The sequence below is a fragment of the Pristiophorus japonicus genome, chromosome 12 (assembly GCF_044704955.1).
Source record: "Pristiophorus japonicus isolate sPriJap1 chromosome 12, sPriJap1.hap1, whole genome shotgun sequence".
Taxonomy (NCBI): domain Eukaryota; kingdom Metazoa; phylum Chordata; class Chondrichthyes; family Pristiophoridae; genus Pristiophorus; species Pristiophorus japonicus.
This window is the reverse complement of record NC_091988.1, coordinates 162,784,423-162,806,564: the sequence shown is the minus strand read 5'-3', so window position 1 is coordinate 162,806,564 and position 22,142 is coordinate 162,784,423. Positions and strand designations below refer to the sequence as shown.

General features: G+C 41.7%; 1 protein-coding gene across 7 annotated transcripts in view; it reads left to right on the top strand.

Moving 5' to 3' along the window:
- LOC139277522 (nuclear receptor coactivator 5-like) overlaps positions 1 to 13,247 on the top strand; it is a 41,281-nt gene extending 28,034 nt beyond the window's left edge. For all 7 annotated transcript variants that reach the window (XM_070896078.1, XM_070896075.1, XM_070896077.1 and 4 more), the window contains 5 exons: positions 495 to 618; positions 3,814 to 4,013; positions 6,190 to 6,504; positions 8,646 to 9,140; positions 12,312 to 13,247. In XM_070896078.1, coding sequence (XP_070752179.1) covers positions 495 to 618; positions 3,814 to 4,013; positions 6,190 to 6,504; positions 8,646 to 9,140; positions 12,312 to 12,898 — 1,721 coding nt within the window. In that variant the 3' untranslated portion in view covers positions 12,899 to 13,247. The remainder of the gene's footprint in view (positions 1 to 494; positions 619 to 3,813; positions 4,014 to 6,189; positions 6,505 to 8,645; positions 9,141 to 12,311) is intronic.
- Positions 13,248 to 22,142: the final 8,895 nt, after the last annotated feature.

Sequence of the window (22,142 nt, the reverse complement as noted above, 5' to 3'; positions counted from 1 at the left end):
TCCGCCATTTAATAAGATCAGGGCTGATCTGATCATGGACTCAGCTCTACTTCTTTGCCCGCTCCCCATAACCCTTTATTCCCTTTATCGCTCAAAAATCTATCTCCGCCTTAAATATATTCAATTACTCAGCCTTCACAGCTCTCTGGGGCAGAGAATTCCACAGATTTACGACCCTCAGAAGAAATTTCTCATCTCCGTTTCAAATGAGCAGCCCCTTTATTCTGAAGCTATGCCCCCTAGTTTTAGTTTCCTGAGTGGAAATATCTTTGCGTCCACCTTGTTGAGCCCCCTCAATATCTTGTTTCGATAAGATCATCTCTCATCTGAACTCCAATGAGTATAGTCCCAACCTGCTCAAGCTATCTTAAGTCAAACCCCTCATCTCTGGAATCAACCTAGTGAACCTTCTCTGAACAGCTTCCAATAAAAGTATATCCTTCCTTAACTACAGAAATCAAGTTTCCAGGAATAATGCTTTTTTTCTCTCCAAGATCCTATGAGAAGAGAGCGCCGAAGAGAAGAACTGTATCGGCAGTATTACGATGAAATCCAGAGACGTTATGATGCTGAAAGACCTGTGGATTGTTCGGTTATTGTAGTCAACAAACAGCAAAAGTGAGTTAGAGAAATTTTTGTATTTATAGAACATCTTTCCATAACCTCAGGACCTCCCAAAGTGCATTACAGCTAGTGAAGCACTTTTGAAGTGGTGTCAGCTAGGAAACGCGGCAGCCAATTTCTGCAAGCAAGGTCTCGCAATCAGTAATGTGATGTCCAGATAATCTGTGTTGTGGTGTTTGAGGGATAAGTACTTTGATTTCAATTTTTATATCGGTGGGAAAATATAGATAAAATTGAATTTAAATATTCGCAAGTGGGTGGCTATCTTTGTAATCTCTCTGCTTTACCTGATCTATCATACGCAAACTATTTTTGACTGCTTGTGATCATACTAAATATATATAGAATTCCTCTGGAATCATTTTACTCTGTTAGGGGGAACTCGTTGGACTCTAGTTAGGAGCCTGCATTGACTTGTTATTTTTGTTAAAATTGATGTTCTACAGATTTAGTTAACTTAGGTTATTTTCCCCTTGCTATCCACCATACCTGGAAGCATCACATTGCTGCGAGCTTAGAGTGCTCTTTGGGCCATTAGTGTCTCTCATCAAATTGTGAATTTAGAATTTCATTACTCAGAGTGGTGAGAATGTGGAACTCTCTACCACAGGGAGTGGTTGAAGCAAATAGTATGGATGTATTTAAGGAGAAGTTACATAAGCATATGATGGAAGGGGAATAGAGGGTTATGTTGAGAGGGTTAGATAAAAGACTAGAGGATGCTCGAGTGGAGCATAAACATCGGCATGGATTGGTTGGGCTGAATAGCCTGTTGCTGTGCACGTGTGAAATTATTCACCTTGATGGAAGAATGGAAACGAAGAATATTCTCAAGGGGTGAGCGTCTAGTAAATGTTGATCTTCAGAGGGATTTGGTGGTTCTTGTACGAGCATCACAAAGTTAGCGTGTGGTGCAGCATACAATTAGGAAGGAAAATGGTATGTTCGCCTTTATTATAATGAGGAAATGTTACAAGGACACCCTCTAAGCCTCCCTGATAAAATGCAGCATCCCCACTGACACCTGGGAGTCCCTGGCCAAAGACTGCCCTAAGTGGAGGAAGTGCATCCAGGAGGGTGCGGCAAACCTGTCCCACACACCCTTTTCCCTCAACTACTATCTGTCCCACCTGTGACAGGGACTGTGGTTCTCTTACTGGACTGTTCAGCACCTAAGGACTGAATGGAAGCAACTCTTCCTTGATTCCGAGGGTTTGCCTATGATGATGGGGTGGAGTGTAAGAATAAGGAAGTCTTGTAATTATGTAGGGCTTTGGTGAGACCACACCTGGAGTACCGTGTACAGTTTTGGTCTCCTTGCCTAGAGACAGGATATACAGGTTCGAGCTCCAAAATCCGGAATGTTCCGAAGCGTTTTTTTCTTTCTAACTACAGGTCACCGCTGAGGCAAATAGATTTTTTTCACAACACAACCGTAAATAATCAAGCACAACATTCACGACACTTAACTATCGTATCGCTGCAAAAAATTTCAAAAAATTAAAAGTTTAACTTGCCTTTGCAGGTCTTCATACTTAATTCTGGATCTTTAACCCTGGTCTCTATTCAAGCCCCTCTTAACGGGCCCAAATTTTCCCACGTGTTGCGCTCTTTTTTTTTTTGGATCAACTAGAATTTTTTAGACTAACTTAAAAATCACAATTCTCATTTTAAGTTGCTCCAGTGTAAGTGAGTTAGTTAAGATTTTTTTTAGTTTTTTTTTTAAAAAGGGGGCATTACCAGCTACTTACACCTGTTTTGGCCATTCAAGCAAGTTTAGCCAGCTAAAACTTACTCCAAACGAAGTTAGGCCAGAGTAAGTGGCCACTTTTGTATGTTCTGAAAAAGCCTGCGGTGAGTTAAGATCAGCGCAGGTAGCTTCCAAATGACAGTGTTATGATAAATGCTAGTTTAAAAAAAAAAAATCTCAAGCAGCAAGACTGGACAGGGTGTAGGTGCTATCAGCCTGATTAAACTGAGTGTATTTTTAATAAAGTACTGGAAAATCTTAAGATTTTTTCCTCTTTCTCCTTTCCCCCTCCCCCCCAAATCAAAACTCTTTCTCTTTCTCCTCACACACACACACACCTACCTGTCTCTTGTAGCCCTCGGTGCAGGAAGGCAGCGGCAGATGGGGGTGACTAACATCACGTCGTCCCTTCAGCCAGGAGGGATAGGGTCGCCCAGAGCCAGGACACGCTGGGAGGGCCAGGAGCCACTGTGCACACGTGCAGACTCCCAACTTCTGGATTAACATGGGCGGGTCATCTATTTTTAAATATAATGGTGGTGGGAGGGGGGAATTGCGGTCGGAAGCTTCCAGCGAATGCCTGCAACTGGAATATTTTAGCGCAAATACCTGGTGGTCCAAAAGGAACGTAGTATTGCGGTTGGAGGTCTAGTTTCGCAATCCACCATATGGGAATATGTCTTCAATTTACATATTCTATCCTGGGATCACGTCGGCCTGGGCCACCAATCTGATATTCTCATAATAGGTGGTCTGTTTGTGCAAGCTCCCATTGCGATCAATGAAAATACCCTTAACCAGAAACTCAACACATTATTTAAAAAAAAAACACCACATTTGCAGTTAATTGAAATTGAATGTAATTAAAGTACTTTTTAAACCATGTTTTAATGTGGTTAAAAATAAACTTGCCTTAATGGACAGGGTTTTTAATATAAAAATGAGTGATTACATTAAAAAGAATTCTGTTTTAAAACTCTTACGCTGGGCGCAAGAATTTGAAGGACATTCACCGGGCAAGAGTTGAGCAAATAGCCCTGCGGATGATCTTCCTGTAGAGATGCGTGTGATCTGTCAAGACATTTTGATATGTCATAAAAGCATGCGCACCAAGAACCAATATTTGTGAGGCCTCTTCGGGTGCATATGCATACCGTATGAACCAGGAAAGGCAGCTGTTTTCACCCCAATGTGGTTGGTAGCCTCTTTAACCTCCATTTTGAATGTAACTATAGCTAGTCAGGTTTTGCACACCTCATGAGTGGTGGATCCAGGATGTAAGTACCTTTTACACTTGCCTCCTGAATCCAGTGTTCCTACCTAACCCACCCCTCGATGGGAGGCCTCCAATTTCTCCTCTCTAACAATGTTCCTCACCTATAGATTTTAATTTATCGATCTTAACCTGTAGATGTCAAGCTTTTTTTTTTGTACTTCAGGGAATATGCAGAGTCTGTTGGTCGCAAGGTTCGTGACCTCGGTATGGTGGTTGATTTGATATTCCTGAATACTGAAGTTTCGCTTACACAAGCTCTTGAAGATGTAAGCAGGGGAGGCACGGCATTTGCGATTGTCATTACTCAACAACATGAAATACACCGGTCGTGTACTGTCAATATCCTGTTTGGAACACCACAGGGTAAGCTTTGCCCTCTAATCTAGTTTATTGTTGGCATTTGACCTGAACTGTGGATTAGTAAATATCATCTTTTAGGAATAGGTTTAAAAGGTTGATTTTTCTTGTTGCTTAGTGTGATTTTTTTTTTTTGATTTTCCTTGGCCATTGTATTACTGCTAGATGCATGCTTTTATTATTTCCTAACTAAATATGTGGAATCAGATGTCAACGGAGCTATGAGATTTTGCACTGGGAGGTGAATTTGTGATTGCTGTGCTGTTGCAAACTTTAATTCTTCAAATGTTCAGCTTCCATATGCATCAAGATTTATAGGCTCTCATGAGGGAGAGGAAATCATATACTTCAGAAATTTGGACTTTTGAATTTTCACTTTGGTCCATTGATCTCCTGTTCTGTTTAATGCCTCATTTTGGCCTGTAACTTTAGCTTCCACCCATGCAGCATATTGGAGAAGCTACCATTTTGGCATTCACTCAAACAATTTAACATTGTTTTTTTTTTTAAAAAAAGCTATTTGGTTTTGTAATTTAACAATTCACACTAGCCAATTCAATATCCACAGCACTTTTGTTCTCAACACTGCAATTTTCAGAAGTGAGGCCTACTCCAAGCTTGGTGAATGATCTTTCACAACTATTTGCTGCTAGGCTTGTCCTACTGACATGCCAAATATCCACAGTCCATTCTAAGCAAAGATCTTTAGTTTAACTTCCTCCAATCACCTTTTTGTCTGAAATAATTTCAGGTAACAATTTTTTGGTAGTCTTTGAGGAAGCTGATACAGTCTCCCTAAAGTAGCTTGTGATTAAGATAATATTTGGATCCTCAGTAATTTCTTTTAGCTTCAGTGGTAAATCTGCCCAAAATCTCTCGCAGCAACAGTGTGATTGAAGTGTAAATTTTTTGCAACTGTGCTACCACTTTTCAGTCACTGTCAGAATCCTCTTCCATGGGGCCCAAGGATTGGATTGTCTGTGAAACTAAATTCATGGGTTTTGCTATTGAATTGTCAAATGCAGGCACAGGTTTTTGATAAAGTGTGTTCACTAAAGGATTCTTTCAGTGCTGTGTCTTGCACAATGATTTTAATTGTACAGCATATGATTAAATCTCTCTGGTGCTAGCAACTCCGAGTTCACTCGCTGAACCTTGTAAAGCCATGGTCATTGTTAGAATAGGCAGGTAAAACATCCCATTTTTGAGGAAGGAGGTGGGAAGGAATATGTTGGAGCGTCACCGGGGGCTTGAAGTATTTACTGGTGACACTTTTTGATAACCTAAGTCCCAGTTAAGACCTTTAGACTTAAGTGCCTACAATGTGGTTTGCACCATTTCCTTATAGACTGTTACTAAATTGATGGGGAGAGTCTTAGCTAATTTGTCAGACTTCTGCAGTTTAGTTGGGGCCTCAAGGCTTAAGAAAAAAATGCTGGTGGCGCATAACTCCTGATATCTTAGCTCAGAAAAAAAAGCTATGAAAAGGACCCTTTTGCCCAGTGATTGTCTTCCTTTGCTATTCAACTTGGAACAATGTACAGCTCCTGCGCTAGCTGTCTCTCGTGGGGGCTGCACTTATTTCTGGGAAACTCTTGACAAGTAATGGGGAAATGGTCAAAGAGGGCTGCACCCTACATTGTGAATTGTTGGGGAAATTTGTGGAATAGAACTCTATTGGATAGTTAGTTGGCCAACGAGATCATTTTAGATGTCTACCTTTTTTTTTAATTTGGAACAACTGGCTGAGCTGATCCTTGGAAAGTAGCTTTTTCTCCCCATTGTCAACAACTGGTCCTTTGAGGTTAATTTTGCTATAAATTAAGGAAGCTAAACAACACAAACCACTAATTGCAAAATGTCTAAAAGAATAGGCTTTGCAGTGATTAAGTAGCTATCACAAAAAATAGTTACTCTGTAATTGAATCATTGAAACATACCTTTTTATTGAGGTGAATTTTACCAGATACTTTGTTATTGGAACTGGCTAGTACAGTGTCACAAATGAGCTTGGAGTTGCTGTTGATTACTGCTTTATGTAGGTTGGGAAAACTTTGATTCTGAGTTTTACATTTTTAAAGTAGTTTAGTTCAACTCAATAAAAGGAAGGGTGCCCAAAATGTAATTTGTTTTGATTGTGTGCGTGCATTCAAAGTTTTTTTTTTGCATTTGTCATATCCAGAGCATCGTAACATGCCAATGGCTGATGCCATGATCTTGGTTGCACGCAACTATGAGAGGTACAAGACAGAAACGCGTGAAAAAGAACGGGAAGAGGTTGCGAGAAAGGCAGCTAAAATGGCAGATGAATTAATCTTGCGCGAACGCGAGCCTACCCAGGGGGGCATGGAAGAGCGAGGAAATCCCCCCAACATCCAGCCACTTCTGAACCTGCTTGCTGATGGAAGATACCTTAGCATAGAGGAAATTGACAAGATCATAGAATACTTGAGAGAGAAAAAGGAACGATTCCTTCGGGGAGGAGACTCCTTGCATGGTAACATTTACAACTTGTATATGTAGATTCTGAGAATGCTTGTAGCTAAGAGTTGTAATTGGAGCCAGTTTGGCTCCTATAATGGAGTAGAGCTACCATGAACCTAATTAACACCCAATTGTTGCGTGTTAAATGTGCAGCATTGTTCATAATAACTGTCTTATTAAAGGGAGGAGCAATGCCTAAGTGAGAGCACTGAGTCTAAAGTCTCAATAATGTAGATAACAAAACGGAGTAACTATTTGTACTAAGTCTCCCTTCTGCGCATGCGTCTCCCGAAGCGAGAGGACAAATATCACCAACTCTGCCCCACCCCCACCCCCACTAACCTTTTTCTGCGCGTGCGTCCAACACCATGTTTCCTCCGATCCATCCAGGAGCAGCCGAATGCATCCACCGAGCCTCCCGCAGTGCAAGCTCGGTGGGCAGATGAAATCCAAAAGTCACAACACTGTCACTATTCACTTCATACCCAATAAATATGTTAACAATCTGTGCTTAATGCGCCATCTATGGGGGGGTGGTGTAAGGTCTTGGGCATGGGACTTCAGTTGGGGGAGGGATGCACTTACGCTGGGGTAATGGACTTCATCTGGAACTTGGTGGCTTTTGGGGAGATCTATCCCCTGGCTTCTGGGCTTCTGAAGTCAAAATGGATCGAATCACAAATTGGAAATTCACTCAGAACTTGGGCTGGGCAGTTCCAGTTACACATTCCAGAGGAACTTCAGGGTGTGGTTGGTCCCCTTGGAGAATAAATCAGCAATGGTCTGGAGAGCCAATCAGATGGCTGCATTTCAGTTACTACAAATAGATGCATCCATAACAAAAACTGCAGAGAATTATGTTCCCTTAAAGGAAATGTACTCTTGTTACCTCCCAAAGGTACACCATAAGTGTTCCTGATCAGAAACAACCTGCTTGGATGGTATATCTGGATTTGTGTCCAGCTGGTTATTAAGAGATTGCTATCTCTTGATAATGGAACTAATCCTAGTATTTTGAGGTTTAAAATCAATTCAACATTATAAAGTTGGTGTAGCTTTCATTTTTTTTTCCATTCTCCAAAGGTAAACTTCTGTCATTAGATTTCTATATTGTGATGGATGTCATGCTTGCTTGCAATAAATTTATTTGTGTATTGTCAATTGGATGGCAACTAATAGTTGTAGAAATGAGAACCTGCCTCAATTTTCAATCTTTACCTGAATTTAAAAATCTCCATCTTGTAAAGACATTTAAATGAGTCTTTGCAGCTGCAGTCAATTCTTCCTACCACTGTTGCTTTGCTTGGTAATTAAAACACTGTTGCACAGTATGGGCACGGATTTTTGCTTAAACTGTTGCCAGATCAGGAATTTGCACTGTAGTAGGTGAGAAGATTGCAGGTGCCCTAACTATAATCTTCCACAGTTCTCTCAATTCAGGAACCATTCCTTTAGATTGGAAAATTGCACATCTTACTCTGCTATTTAAGAAGATGAGGGTGAAAGCAGGGAATTATAGACCAATTAGCCTAACATCTATTGGAAAATTACGAGAGTCTATAATTCTACTACTTTTTGTGGAGTTCCACAGTACCACCCTTTTTATGTGAGGTGTTTCCTAACTTCTCTCCTGAATGGCTTGGATCTGATATTAAGGCTATGTTCCCTTGTCCTAGAGTCTCCCACCAGTGGGAGTGGGGAGGGAGAGGGGGGGGGGGAATTCTTTACCCTATCAATTCCTTTCAAAATCCCCAAAACATCAATCCAATCACTCCTTCACCACCTATATTCCAGGGAATACAAGTCTCTAGTTTATGTAATCTGTCCTCAGTTTAACTCTTGGAGCCCTGATAATATTCTGGTGCATTTATGCTGCACTCCTATTATCTAAGTTATGACTAAATATAGTGAATAGTGGAGGCCCCAGCACAGATCCTTGTGGGGCACTAGTCACTTCCTTCCAATTAGAATACATGCCCATTATCCCTACTCTCCATTTTCACCAGGATCTTTGGTCACCAGATCTGTGGTTGTTAATTGCATAATATGGCCGACAAAAGTAATTCATTGCCTATGAGCTGTGGTCTTTATGCTGCTGCATATTGAGGTGGCTGTAATATAAAGATGTGCCTTTTGTACCAATTTTCTTGACAGGATCTGTTCACAATCCAACTCCTCTGCCTAGACCGAACATGGGTTCTGTAGGAATGAATCCACTTGATGCACAGCAGTCACTACCAACTGCTCAGTCTTTGAAGGGAGGACCGCAGGACGCACAAGCAACACAGCAGCAGGAGCTGCAAGCCAAGATTCTAAGCCTCTTCAACAGTGGAGCATCTGGCGCAAATACAAATACTGCAGGAACACAGGGCCCAGCTTATGGAAGCGCAATGAATACCCAGCCTCAAAACCGAGCTGGCCAGCTCGGTCTCAGTAACTCTTCGTATCTATCTCAAGCTCAGCAGCGTGTGGCAGGTCCTAATTCACAACTTCCATCTTTAATGAGTCAAGCAGTTGCACCGAGAGCCACTGCCATTCGCTCACCTCTGCCTCAAACCCAAGGTCTCTATGGCCAGCCGCAGCCTCGAGGTCCAACCCCCAATCAGTCAAGTGCTTTGTCTCAGGCCCAGAGATCTGGTGTTGCAACAGGTATAAATTTTGATAACCCTAGTGTGCAGAAAGCATTGGATACTCTGATTCAGAGTGGTCCATCTCTATCCCACTTGGTAAACCAGGCTTCTACCCAGGTACCACGCCCTGGGCAGCCAATGAACCAGGCTTCTATGGCTTCTATGGCATCTTACCAGCGCCATTACTGAGCCTGGGGGGGAAGGGAGGGAGTTGCCCTTATGGAAGAGCAGTCAGCACACCCATTGACCCTTTTAAGGCCATCTATTAAGGTTTCATAAACAAATGTAGGTTATCGAAAGAGTGCTTCATTAAAACAATGGTTACTGTTGGGTTCAGGTGTTTAACAAGTCAGTTATGATTTTACAGTAACCAGGTAATGAGAAACTTTTTATAAAGGCACTCTGAATTGATCTTGTAACTATATAAAAACTACGTTTGTTCATGAACAAGGCCTTAATTGCAATCATTTGGTTTATGTTGACTTTGATCTTTTAAAATTAAAAAAAATTGAAATGTTAACCAGATGATTCTGTGTATTAAAGCATGATGCTGCATTCTGAATCCAGTGTTTTTAAATGGATATTTCTAAAAATGTAACTAAAATCCAGGATGGCAGACCTCTTACTAAAGTAAACAAGTTTTTATATTTTAATGTTTTGTCACTTTTTTCTTTTATAATTAGATCCTAGGCCAGACAGGTTTTGTCATTGTCATAGTTCTGTAAAATCGACTTTTGTAAGTTCTATGGTTTTCTGTTACATTTGTGATCCCCTTTTTCTTGTGTACATCCTCTGCAGCTGTGAGCAAGTGTTTTACATGCTTAATTTGTAGCCAGTGCCATTTGCAGTTGTGGAATGGTGGCTGTTGTATATTTCTTGGTAGTTCAATGTTTGAGTCACTATTTTCATCTGGTTTGTAAAGAATAAAGGTTTCTCTTCCATTTTCCCCCTTTGGTTGTGTGTGTATATATACTATGGGTAGGTAGGAAGTTAAGAGTAATGGTAATAGTCAAGGTTTTCATGAGTCCAAAACCTGAGCCAAGGTGGGTGGCAACACTGGGAATCATTCCAATCTGACTAAAACAAACTTTTCACTGCTGAGATCTGTACAAAGGTTGATGAGCTGCAGAAACTAATGTGGGAGTGGCTGTTGGATTTTTTTTTAATCATAACACTTTTTTGAAACTAAGGTGTTGCTGAAATGCTTGAAATTGACGGCAATGGAGTTGTGAACTTTTGCAGTAACATTGGAAAGATAGGGTTTCAAGGGGATGTGTCTACCTAAGTATAAGTTGTGAACAATATACTTGAGGCCAACCATGGAGAAGTTAGGGTAGGGATCTTGACTGGTACTTTATCTGTCTCCTTTTTATTAGAATCTAAGTTTGGCTGCTTGATTAAATTGGAAAAATCTTGATGTAGAGCTGAGCCCATTTGACCTGTCATACAATCTGTAAACTTGCAAAAAAAAAAGGGCATTACATCTGGAAATTCTGCACAAATAATGGAAGTGAAGTTGTCTGATTACAAACTGTTGAGTCCAACTAATTTAACAATTGTATAGTGCAACAATCTGCTATGGAGTCTTTCCAGATTACCTGGATTAATTTGGCTGAATCAACTCCTGTTAAACACATTCCCTGGCTTTTCTCAATGTAAGTGGCTTGTACAGTACATGAGAACAGTACAATGTGATTTTCCTTCCTTGCAGTGGATCAGCCAAAAGCAAGAGTTGCATGGTGCAGAGGATCACAGATGTAAGTGCACCACTGGTCCTGTTGACCACTCTGTAATCTAGTGTAGTCATGATCAAGATGACCAGAAAGGTTACAATTGTTTACTAGCTTTTAAATGGTGATGGCTAGATGTGTTTTTGTCACCAGGTAGTTTGCACATTACTTGAGTATTGACTGTTACTGTCTTTTTCTCCATTACCTGACTCTTTTTACTTCCTTCCCCTGCCACATGCCATTGTCAAACAAAGAAGGCAGCTAGCTATATTGCTATATTTAAGTTTTGAGTAAAGTGTAATTGTAGCCATGTGAAATTTTCATATGGGTGTGTTGGGCTTTTTCCCCTAACTATGATTACAATAGAATTTAATATGGTACAGGGAGCAATTGGAACAGATAGATTGAGAATTGATGCAACAATAGTTTTTTTTTCCCTTGGTTTATTAGTATTGATACAGTAAATATGTCTAGTGACAACATCGTATGTAATCTGCATGGTTATTTCCATCTGTGATCTAGATGTGAATCAGTCTTAAACGCAAAAGTATTTCGTTATCTAATGGCTGTGAAATAAGTATGGAGGCCTCAACTCTGGGGCTATCATTTACCAACCCTGTTTCTTTAGATGTAATTATATAGCACAGAAATGCTTATGATGCAAGGCTGTTCATTTGGCTTAGATAGGAACTGAAATTTATATTTGTGCATAAATAGGTGTTCTGAGCTTGAGGGTTTCAGGATATGTTGGAGAGTAGAGGGAGCATCCGTCTGCCTCTTTGCTTGTTATGAGTGATTCATCCTTAAAGGAAAACGAGATCAGATGAGGGTGAAGATGTCAATTATAGGACAACGATGGCAGAAACAGTAATGTCAGCTTCCCCTTGTGATCCTTTTTTATTTTCTTTGGGGTTAGACAGGGAGGAATGAGGAAAGCTGCACTGTTTCAGGAAGGGGAGGAGAAACTAAACGACACTGCTGCATTGCTACCTGTAATGGTGTCTCCTCATGATCGAAGGATAAGTGATACAAAAGCAAAATTCTGTGGATGCTGGAAATCTGAAATAAAAACACAAAATGCTGGAAATACTCAGCAGGTCAGACAGCATCTGTGGCGAGAAAAACAGTTAACATTTCAGGCTCTAGTGAAGGTTTGTTAACCTGAAACATTAACTCTCTTTATCTCCACAGATGCTGCCTGACCTGCTGGGTATTTCCAGCATTTTTGGTTTTTAATCAGGATAAGTGATTCCCAACTAAGCTTGCTTGTTTGGGGGATTTATCTCGATCATGTACGTTGCTATAAGACTAGTCAAGTGCAATGGCCTATGTCTTGCACGTGATGACCAAAGCAATGATATAATTGCAGATAAGCTTCTTGTATCCCTTTTCTGGTAAAGCAGTGAGGCAATGCATCCTTTTATTCCTTCTGGCTCAACAGGGTATTATTTATGTTTCAGACACCCAGAATACTGTGTGGATAGCAGGACATGTGATCATCAGCCAGGCACGTGACAGAGCAGTCAACAAACCGTACGGGATCAATCTTGGCCTTGATAAACGTGGTTTTTCAGTTCATTGGCTGAGCACACCTGACCTGAGATGGCACCAACTCCGTGACCTATTAATGCATCACCTGGCACAACACCAGCCCCCAAAGTACCTGCTCATTCATTTGGGAGATAATGAGATAGGCTTCACCCAGGGTAGTGAGATAATATACAAGGCAAAAGAGGTGCTGGGAGTACTGGGAGACCTATTACCAGATACTATATTGATGTGTTCAGAGCTGCTCCCACGTCCCAAATGGGCTTTTCAGCTTGGTGCTCAACTTGAGCATATTAGGAAAACTATAAATGGGGTAATAAAACAATACATGGAATACAAGGGCCAAAGATTCATAGAACACCCTTATTTTGACATCAAGCGTCAAGCTCTTTATGTTAGAGGAGATTACTTATCTGATGTTGGTTTAGATTTATTCAATAACACTTTGATGGACAGTCTGAAATGCTACTTGAGGGAAGATATGATGCATGGTTGTTAGTTTCCCACATGATTTGACAGTCCCTCCTGTTGTCTGGTACCATCAAGCCAATAAGTGGCTGCTACAATACTGGACTGTACAGATAAGTTGGTTCATCTGATAAGTTGGTTCATCTGTCAGTCAACACGGAGGGTTTGTCAAACTCTCATCTTGGGCAGCTACTGACACCAAGCAGATCAGTACTGTCCTGTTGATGCAATGAGTTGAAATGGGGTCCAGTGAAATTGCATCTACATGTATATTTGATTTGTTAGTTTGGCTTACAGACTAGTCCAGGGAAAATTTTCATGCCTGTTTGAATGGATTTTTATTTGTAATAAATGCAGGCTGATTGGCCTTTCATCGTTAAGTGGCGTTGTGTTTTTCATTTTTGAAATGCAAGCTTTAATTCAAAATCAAATGGCTGTTTCAGAAGCAGGGGCTATGTTACAGCGATGCTGGAGTACTTGCAAAGCTTTACTTTAGTGGCTTAATACTGATTATTAGTTGTACATAAGTGAAAGTGAACTGCATTATATTTTTTTTAAAAAGTGCTTTATTGTGTGAAACAGAAAAATGGGATACAGTGCTATATAAATGCAAAGACTCATTGTGTCCCCTGCCTTGATCAAATTTGTTTTGGGGGGGGGGGGCAGGGAGGGAAGAAAGGAGTTCAGTGGAATATTTAATAAATTCTATTGCCATTTGTGGGGGGGGAGGGGGAATTCAGGTTAAAAATTGTGACTGCCTTAGAAAATGCTAACAAGCTCTACAGTGAAGAACATATTTAGGTTTGTAACATTTAATTTTTGTTTAAATTAGACAGTGCAACTGCAGTCTCAACGAGTCTTGGTAAATTTAATAACAATAAAACCTGGCTTATTGCACTCAAACAAAAACATGGAGGGAAAGAAAACACTTACAATAGCAAAGGCAGCTGATTTTAAAAAGAGTAATCCCACCATTAACATCCTTGAAATATTACATGTGTTCATAATACTAATATTGCTTTTGCCCATGTCAGTATGCAAGTCTTACTCCCAGGAGTCAAAATCATGTGTAATAGTTCATTGTAGGAAGACTTCCCCAATACTAGCTGGATTGTTTACTTTCCATTTAAATTGTCCATTATGCTTTTCCCATTTGGTTTAGATTGATGCACTTCCAATTCTTTTTAAACTGAACCATTAGTTTTAAAAAGTACTGACGGTGGCCACAAATGTTGATAAAACTCTATGGCCAAAGCATTGCAAGTCATTAATCTAATGGTTTATTGTCACTGCCTACCTTTTTGCTGCCTGAGCAAATCTATGAAATCCAGTCAGTCTGGTGGTGCAATAATTGGCTACATGACAACATCAGTATCCATAGATCTGATTATTCACCCTGAAATTGTTTCAGGCACTATAGTCATCCTGCTTGCATAAAGGAAGCAAAAGCAGCTCAATGGCAGTACAAGATTGTTTTGTAAGGCCAACCACCATTTCTACCTGAATGTAGAAGTTTTTGTGTGGCTCAGAACAATGTAGTTTGGATCAATGTTGATCATGTGCAATTTGAGGATGATCTCAAAGTATGTAAGTGCATATAAAAGTTTATGAAATGTGTACAATAGTGAAAAAGTCAAATGGGTGATGAAACATGTCATTGGCCTCAGCAGGTTATAAGACCAGATTGATGAATTTTAGTTTTCAACAAATGGAAACTTAATCCCTCCATGACTGTTTCCTTATTTTAGCCTGTCTACATAATCTCTGAAATTCCATTCAGTTGGCTTTGGGTAATCACATTGGTTTTGATGTGTGCTATGGTAGTTAGTCAGAGGAAGCTGCTGCAATGTGCTAAAGAATAATGAAAATAGGATATTAGTGAGCTTTGATGGACTAAATAGCCTTGCCTTGTACTTAGTGCATCATGTGAAGGATGACATAGTTTTGACTAAACTATTCTATAATACCTTTTGCATATTTTTTTGTCAAATAATTACACGTAACCACTTTCAAAAATAAAAGCTAATTTTGTGATGCTTTGCTCCTTGCATGAAATCCTCGACTGGAGCATGGGTCAGACATGGAGCAGATGCTATGAGCTGTGATCCTGCCTAGGGAATCTCCACACGTGGAGAAGAGCCTCATAACATTCCACTGAGGTTGATTTGAAACTTAGCAAAATTTACATGCTGGCCATTCAAAAACTGGATTTTATTGCATTATTAGTATACAGTGGATTAACTGTAGTTGAAGTGATGTCTAGTCCTGTTCTATGAAGGAATGGTAATAGAAACACAGCACTGAATAAAGGCTATTCGGCCTGTAGTGCCTGTGCTGGCTCTTTGAAACAGCTGTTTCAATCACCATTCCCTGCTTTTTGTCTAATCTTATAAGCTCCTTGTCCTCAAGTACTTGTCACATCTATCTTTTTTTAAATTGTTTATGGAATTGACTTCCTCTGCCTTTTCAGGTAGTGTTCCAGATACCAACAATGCTGAGTGGGGATAAAGGTAACCTCATCTCCTCCTCCTCCTTAGATCTTTGCCAATAATTTTAAAAATCTATGACCTTTGGTTAGTGACCCTTTTATCAAAACATCGTCTTGAAAATCTCAAATTAATTCACCTCTGTTCCAAGGAGAACAGTCCTAACTTCTCCAACCTTTCCATCACTGAAGTTCTTCATCCCTTCTAAACAACTTCTACCCTTTGTAAAACCGTTACATTTTTCCTGTAGTATGATGCCCAGAATTGTTTGCAATATGCCAACTGAGGCTGAACTAGTGATTTATAAAGCTCTAGCATGATCTCTGTTTTTACCTCTGCCTCTTTTTATAAACCCAATTAACCTATATGCATTTTTAGCCATCTTAACAACTTGCCTTGCCACCTTTTAAGGATTTGATTCCATAGCCACCAAAGTCTGCTCATCTACACTTTTCAAAATCCCATTTATAGTTTCGCATCCATAGTCATCCTCCCAAAGTGCATCACTTCACACTACTCCATATTGAACTTCAACTACCATGCTTCTGCCCATTTCACCATCCAACTATCATCACTACTTTGTTACCAAGTTTTGGATCATCTGCAAACGTTATAGTGTTGCTGCCTACACCCTAGTCTAGGTAGTTGATAAAAATTGGAAGAGTAATGGACCCAAAGTGATCCTTGGGGCACCCTACTGCAAATGTCCCTGTCTGAAAAGCATCCATCTGTTTTCTGAGTTCTTTTCTCTCAATCTGGTTCAGTGAAATCACTGAGTCGAATACCGATTGTGCTTTCAACAAAGCAGTCTTTATTCACCGGCCAGCGAGACTTATCAGACAGAAGGTATACTCTCGATAGAGCGTACACACTTCCTATGGACAAGCAAAGTTACATCGTAAAGCAACGACAGTTACACATTTTTGAAAATAGATAACCAGATACAATTAGATTGACATCCTAGTTCAGCCTATCCCTTTTGATCCTTTCCTTTGTCCACTCATGAGCTGACATCTATATGGGCAGTTTTTTTACGAAAGCTCAAGCATTGCCTCGTAATGTTACAATTTTACTGGTGTGACTACTAACTGAAACCTTGCAATTCTGCTAATTGTGCTGATGTTGTATTTTCATTTATCCATATATCCATTTCATGTTACAATTTATATTGGCATGATTAGTAACTTAAAACCTTGAGAAAGTCTGTTAATTGTGCTGATGTTGTATTATTTGCAATCTGACATTCTCTTAGTTATTTTTCCATGGCTTATACATTTTCATATATCCATTTCACTTCACTGTCTTTATTTCCATATATCCAGTTCACATATCCACATTTCCCCCCTTTTTATCATTCTTTGATAACATTTAGAATCATTCTAGGAGTATTGCATTCATCCGTTCACACTCCATTTCCAGAATCATATTGTTATTGTCGAGTAGTTCTTTAGTTTGTTGGATCATAACCTGGGAGCCCTTGACCACAAGAAGGTTTGCTAACCTTGCCATCATTACTTTACAGCAGAGGTTAAGGCAACCAACAATCAGACAACAGGTAATTATTACTACGATGAGAACAATTGCCCCATGCATTAGATAGGATCTCCAAGACCCACCTTAAAAGCCAATCAGACCTGCTAGATTCTTTTGCTGGTGTGGATAATTTCTTCACCTCCCTTCTTATGTGATCAAGATTGGTTATGTTTTCTGAATTATCAGTGCAACATTCAGATCCTTACATTCCTATCAGGGCACACGTTCCCCCTTTCTCAGCTAACACGTAATCGAGGGCCATTCGCTTTTGTAATGCTATGGTCCTTATTGCTACCATTTCAACTGTGATGCCTTCCAGAGCTTCGGCAGTATTGTTAGCTATCTGTTCCAATATCGTCTCTAAGTTCTGTACTTCGTCCATCAGATGTCTTATCCCGATTGGGAACATCAGGACCCCAAAGAACTTGTCGGTGGGGTTAATGGCTCGCTTATATCGGCTGGAGGCATGTGCTTCCGCCAGGGTACGTACTTGCCACACAAATGGCACCACATATCCCATATAGCAGGACCCTGTCCATTGCCTGGGCAACCAAGGATATGCCTATGACCGCACACGAAATACGTGCCGTTAAAAGCTGCTTTCTGATATATTGCCTCCGGGTCCCAGGACTGGGCCCACAAACTTCTACTTGCGTTATTCGGATCGTGAGAGTGGATGGTGACTCGTGCACCTGTAGTGAGGTTGAGACTGTGTGGGGAATTGCTGTATCCTACGATATGTCCCTTGTTACTGGTGTCATTTCGGATTAGACATATGTCCCCTGTTGGCCTCCCAATCCCAGAGGTATTGGTTAGAGCTATGAATGGGGGTTCCTTTTCACGGTTGGTACCATCCCTGGAATGTCTGACTAATGGGATCTCCAACACTTCCACTTGGTGACCTCCCTGTGGTTGTTCACATGGTAACGGTATGATACTCCTCGTCTCCGTGATCCCTTTTTTGACCCGCCTTTCATCATTCGTACTTGTATTAACCCCCCTCTTATTATAGTTTGGCTCTGAATCTATCTGACAGTCTCAGTTAGGGTCAGTGGAACGGTGCGCAAAGGAATTTCCCCTTTGGAATGTATAGGGATATGTGAACACACCCAGCATCTAGAAAAGTGTCCTTTTTGCGCATAAATATAAGACATATACAAAAAGGTGTTTACATGGAGCTCTCGCCTCTGTCTCCCTTCCCATGCGCTGAAACTGCCATATATCCATACTATTATACAGACTGTGGCAAACAGACATGGTTTCATCTTAAGGCTCAGAATAGTCCAATTTTGCTGATTAATAGAGTTCAGTTTTCTCGTGTCTCTTCTCAGTTCACTGTGGTTTAGCTGTCGGTGTAGCTGGCTGTCTATTAGGATTTTGACGGCCTTGTTCAGCTATGGAGAAGAGGAAATCTGGAACAGAAACAGGAATTAGTATAACCAGTAAAATAGGTTTGTTAAAGGGTGGTGAGCTTGCAGTGGTGCAGGTGAACCTAGGCATGTTTCCCCTCAACCTTAGCTGCAGTAGGGGTAGTGAGTAACACCTGAAAAGGCCCCTCCCATCGTGGCTCCAATCCCTTTCGAATCCATTTCTTAATCAAGACATACTTCCCTGGGACCACGAGGGATGATTCGGGTAAAACTGGGAGGTCAAGGTGAGCCCCTCGAGCCTGGTTGTGGGCTATTCGCAGAGTTTGAGTTAAGGAAAGAATGTAGGTGGTCATCTCCTCAGTCATGTGGTGGAACTGGACAGTGGAGGGGACATTCGGATTCCAGGGGGTCCTTAGGGGTTTACCATAAATGACTTCAGCGGGGGTCAGCCTAGTCTTACCAGTCGGAGTAATGCGTATCTGGAATAGGGCTATGGGAAGGAGTTTAAGCCAATTGAGTCTAGTTGATGCTACCAGTTTTGCAAGCTTGGTTTTAAGAGTTTGATTAGCACGTTCAACTAATCCCGCAACTTGGGGTCGGTAGGCGCAATGCAGCTGCTGGTTAATGTGCATCTGGGAGCAGAATTCTTTGTTAACTTGGCCAATAAAGTGAGGGCCATTATTGAGCTTCATTGTCCAGGGTAGGATAAGCTTTGATCCATTTGCTGAATACATCCACTATTACTCGCACATATTTGTAACACTGAACCCTTTGCAACTGCAAGGTCTCAAAGGGACCTTTTGGTAGGGGCGTCTTACCCCAATCACAGGGGACTCCCTTCCCTGGATTATGCTGTTGGCAAACAAGGCAACGGCTACTGGTGTTCTGGGCCAACGCCTGAAGTCTGGGGTGCCACCAAGTAGCCAAAAGCGTATCACTTGTCGCCCTTGCTCCACAATGAGTAGCAAAATGCATACATTCAATAACCCATGAGGCCAACTCGTCAGACATGCAAGTCTGTTCTGCGGGAGTGGTCCAGAGTTTAGAGACATTTTTCCACAACAGTTTATCTTTTTCAGGAGCGTCCTCCTGTGCTTTAATAACATCTTGGATGGTTGGCATTGGTTTTTCCGAGGCTAATTTATCCTTTGCAGGGTTTTTACTCATCATTCTAGGCGCTACCATTCGTTGTCCACGAGAGGCCTGTTTGGCCTCTTGGTCAGCACAGCGGTTCCCTATATCAACAAGAGAATTTCCGGTAGTGTAGGCGGTACATTTGACAATGGCAATGCGCTTGGGGAACATGAGGGCTTGCAACAAATCAGATACTAGCTGCTTATGAGATATCTCATTCCCATTTGAAGTTAGGAATCCCCTATTCTTCCATAATTGTCCGAAATCATAGGCTACTCCAAAGGCATACCCAGAGTCGGTATAGATATTGACCTTGAGGTCTTTAGCCAAGATACAGGCTCGGGTGAGGGCGAATAGTTCAGCTTGTTGGGCGGTCTCAAAGGCGGCAGATTCCATGACCTGATTCTCCTGGTTTACTATGGCGTATCCAGAATTTCGTCTGCCTTCTGGGTCAATGGAAGAGCTTCCGACTACATACATAATACAGTCAGGGTCCTCCATTGGTGCATCAACTCGATCCTCCCTGACCGAGTTAAGCTTCTTGCATTAAAGATAAACAGTCATGACCCGGTTCTTCCTCATCTTGGAGTGGCTCGGTAAGAAAACAGGCCGGATTAATGGCAGTACAGTGCCGAAAGGTCAGCCTTGGATTATTTAGTAGGTAGATCTCATATTGAGTCTGCAGTTGACCCAAGAGGGCAGCTACGGAGTGAGAGGTATATACAACAATATCCTGCTGAAGGGTAAGGTTGGCAGCAGATTGAAGGCTATTGTAGATAGCAGTTAATATTTGAGTACATACGGGGTGTCCCAAGGCAATGGGGTCTATTTTAGAAGAGTAGTAAGCAACAGGCCTATGTTTATCCCCGTGTTTCTGAGTTAAGACAGCGGTAGCACAATCTTTCATGATCGTACAATACAGTTGAAAGGGACGGTCGTAGAGGGGCCGTCCCAAAGTCGGAGCTTGCAGCAGGGCTGTTTTTAGTTCCTTAAAGGCTTGGACGTCTGTGGTTTCTATTTCAAAGCTGCCTTCCTTGGTAGTGTACGGTGTGAGTTGCTTGGTCATCAGGGCAGCATTAGGAATCCAGGATCTACAGTAATTTATCATCCCCAACCACTGCCGCATTTGTCTAGGGACTGGAAATTGGCAGATGGGTTTGATTCGACATGCCTCCAAGGCTCGGTGGGTGCCTGATAAAATGATCCCAAGAAATTTGACTTGAGACTGGCCAATTTTGACCTTTGACGGGGAAACTATGTATCCCAGGGAGGACAAGTAATTCAATAACTGATTAGCACCCTCTCTATTACTTGGTTCATCTGTGCTGGATACCAGTAAATCGTCCACATACTGAATTAAAGTAGATCCCTTAGTCAGCGTGAGAGATTGTAACTGTTTCTGCAGGCACCTTGAGAATAAGGTCGGGGAGTGGATGAACCCTTGGGGAAGTCTAGTCCAGGTATATTGCTGTCCCTGGTAAGTGAAGGCGAATAGGTACTGACTCGCCTGGGCTAGCGGCAAAGCGAAGGAGGCGTGTTGGAGGTCTATTATTGTGAAGATCTTGGCTTCTGCTGGGATTAAAGACAGTGTCTGTGTTGGGTTGGGAACCAGAGCGTGCAGGGGCTGGACGATAGCATTGATAGCTCGATGGTCTTGGACTACACGGTATTCGTTTGGTCTGCCTTGCTTAGGGACTGCCAGTATAGGAGTATTACACGGGGACTGGCATCGGACCAAAATCCCCTGTTCCATTAGCCCCTTAATCAGTCGGTGGATACTCGGTATTGCCTGTGATTTCAGTGGGTACTGTCGGATAGAGGGCCAGTCCACATTGCCCTGCACTGAGATCTCAATCGGATCAATGGGAGTATAACCCACATGGGAGGGGTCCTCTGCCCACACATGAGGATCCACATAGTCAGGTATGTCAGAGCCAGTATGATGCTGTAGAGTCGTTAAGACCTTCTCGGGGTCCCCATGAAATTGGACTGTTCGGCCATGTTTTACAATTTGCACATCCCGGCTGGTAGGGTCAGCCTCATCTATGGCCTGGCGCACCATAACTCCCAAATCTTTAGCATGGTGAGGGGCTAATACTTCACGAGTAATATGTGGGGCCACCGTTAGGGGCTGTCTCCACAGATTCTTATCCATTTCCACAAAATCTGCCTCTCCTTCCGGTCCAGTCACTCTAGCCCTTAATAGAATTCCCTTCACTTCCCCTTCGTGATCCTGATAAAAGTTCTGCAGGTCCTGATTCTTTCCACTGGGATCGTATGCTAGGGTTACGTGATAGGGTGCCTGTGGCAGGCCCAGAGACCACCACTGAGGGGTTCGAGTGGTATAATACTGCCGCTTAAGGGTTCCCTGTTTTACAATAATCCCATCATCTCCACACTCTAGATGCAACTGGAATTTGCAGAGGAGGTCTCTAGCCATCAAGTTACAGTCCAGATTGGTAGTGATGACAAATCGATGTTCCACCGATTCTTCCTGGTAACCCACTTTAACCGGTTCTGACACCGGGAATGTAGAAACTCGTCCCAGGAATCCTGAAAGTTCCTGTGTTTCAGTAGAGGCAGGGAGTTTAAGCTTTGATTGTACAGAAGACATGAAGGGTTGCCACTCATTCAGAATTTTTAACAATATCATTGGTTCATCATCCGGGGAGGATCCCTGCACAATCAAGCTACGTAGTCAGTACGAATGATCGGGGGACAATTGACCAAAGGGGTTGTTCTGGGAGAAGTT